General features: G+C 54.1%; 1 protein-coding gene across 1 annotated transcript in view; it reads right to left on the reverse strand.

Annotated features, from left to right (window-relative positions):
* Positions 1-91: 91 nt before the first annotated feature.
* The window catches only part of PRNP (prion protein), a 2613-nt gene continuing 448 nt past the window's right edge, over positions 92-2256 (reverse strand). The window contains exon 2 of the mRNA XM_029964556.1: positions 92-2256. Within this exon, the coding sequence (XP_029820416.1) occupies positions 1848-2256 (409 nt within the window). The 3' untranslated portion in view covers positions 92-1847.

The raw sequence follows: 2256 nt of genomic DNA on the forward strand, positions 1-2256 counted from the left end.
TGGGCTTTAAGGTCCCTTCCAACCCAAAGCATTCCAGGATTCCATGACTAAGCAGGGCTTGGGTCGGGCTTAATGCCACCAAAACAGCAAATGTAAAAACTCCTTTATTAGACAGAAATTAGAATTAGACAGAAATTAGAAAATGTTTTGTTGGACTTCAGCGACACCATTAGTGGGAGCAGGGGGAGGGGAAAGGGTTAACTGAGACTGTTGGGTTGAGATTGTGGGGTTGAGGCCAAATTTGGTGTCTAATGGGAACAAAGGGCTCCCACAGGCCAGAAAATGCAAAATGCAGCTTTTGGCTCCGGGGGATGGGCCCAGAGCTGTTTCCAGGAAGGAGGCTGATGGTGCATCTTGGCTTTATCTGTTTTAATCTGTACCAGAACACTTAGAAAAGTATCAGAACTGCAGATCCCGAGCACGCGCCGCCAGGGGTTTACAAAACATCCGCGTATCACAAAGTACGGGAACCTCAAAGCCCTGCTTCTCCAGTGGGGATCCCAAAAGATTCCTCTCTGTTTGTGTGTGTATATATATATATATATATATTTATATTTCTTCACTTAGCTTACACTGATGCAAAAAAACCAACTCATTTCAGTGCCTTGCAAAAAAAAATGCACGAGATATTAAATAGAACTGGGTCAAACAAGCATTGCAGAGGCTGCGGGTCCCCCACGACCCGGCTCGTGAGAAGCAAGAATTCCACCCGCTGCTTCCATGTGCCACAGAAATTACTCACAAGTGTGGGTTTTATGAAGCATCTTGCATCCCAGGCTTGTTTTTCCTGGTGCTGTGACTCTATGATTCACCTGATTTAAGTCTCTTGCTAAGTGCTTGACCCGCCCTGAGCATCCTTTTGGCTGCATTTTAACTTCCTCTAGGTCAAGGTGCTGGAGTATGAGTGTGACTTGTCACCTGTAGCATCCAAAATAGCCTTTTCTCAGGCTGTAACACCCCATTTTGGGGGTATTTTGGGCATTCAGCAGCACTTTTTGCCTTTGGCAGGCTGAGAAAGACCGACCGGCGCTTCAGCCTTGCCGAGGGGGGGAATAAAAAATGACTTTATTTTGGTGTGTTGCTGCAGGAGGGTTTTGCAGCATGCAAAGGTGTGGGAATATGTACATGGGGAAGGGGTTTCTTTTAGGATTAAAGGGTTAAAATTGCAACCTGGCAGCTTGTTGCTTGAAAACCCCATATCTGCCCCTATCCGGGGGGATAGAGGTGCTTGGGTGCCCCAGGGAAAGGGGTGGCAGCGGGACTGAGGGGGTTAAATAAAACCCTGCTCATTAGCAAAGGGCATTTTTGGAGATGCTCTTGCAAGGATGCCAAGGAGAGGTCCCCTCTGCCTGGTCCCTCTCGGGGTGGCCCCGAGGAGGAGGAGGTGGTGAAGGCCATGTTTTTTGGGGTACATCCAGCTGTCCTGCCTCACTGGGGACGTGTTTGGAGCGGAGAAGGAAATTTTCATCCAGTTGCCTAAACCAGAGACAACCCCAAGGAAGCAATGGGGGTAAACCCCAAGGGGGTGATGGAGGTGAACCCCAAGGGGGTGATGGAGGTGAACCCCAAGGGGGTGATGGAGGTGAACCCCAAGGAGGTGATGGAGGTGAACCCCAAGGAGGTGATGGAGTGAACCCCAAGGAGCTGATGGAGGTGAACCCCAAGGAGCTGATGGAGGTGAACCCCAAGGAGCTGATGGAGTGAACCCCAAGGAGGTGAGGGGAGCGCCGGCGCCCGTGCGCCCCAAGGGCTCTTCACCGACGACGACCGCAAGCAAGAACGGGGAGGGCGGGGGGTCCCCCCGGGGACACGGGTGACATCTCAAAGCCGTGGGATCCCGGGACCCATCAGTGCATGGCGAAGAGGACGAGGAGCAGGAGGGCGGCGAGCGAGGCGTCGGCGAGGTGCAGCCGGATGCCGTTGGCCAGGCGGTACTCGCGGTACTGCTGGATGCACATCTCCCGGATCACCTTGGTCACCACCCTGTTCTCCAGCTCCACCTCCGTCTGGTTCACGGCCTGCCCGGCGTCCGAGGCGTTCTTCTTGGCGGCGGGGCCGATGCTGTGCTCGGTGACGGTGATGTTGAAGCAGTCGGCCACGAAGACGTCCTGCGGGACGTAGCCGCCGTAGTCGCGGTAGTACACCTGGTTGGGGTAACGCGCCGAGTTCTCGTTCCACCAGCGGTACTCGTCGGGGCTGTCGAAGCGGTAGTGCATCCCCGACATGGCCCTGCCCATGGCGTAGCCCCCCAGCCCC

Source organism: Manacus vitellinus, unplaced genomic scaffold (assembly GCF_001715985.3).
Source record: "Manacus vitellinus isolate BGI_N305 unplaced genomic scaffold, ASM171598v3 scaffold_74_pilon, whole genome shotgun sequence".
Taxonomy (NCBI): Eukaryota; Metazoa; Chordata; class Aves; order Passeriformes; family Pipridae; genus Manacus; species Manacus vitellinus.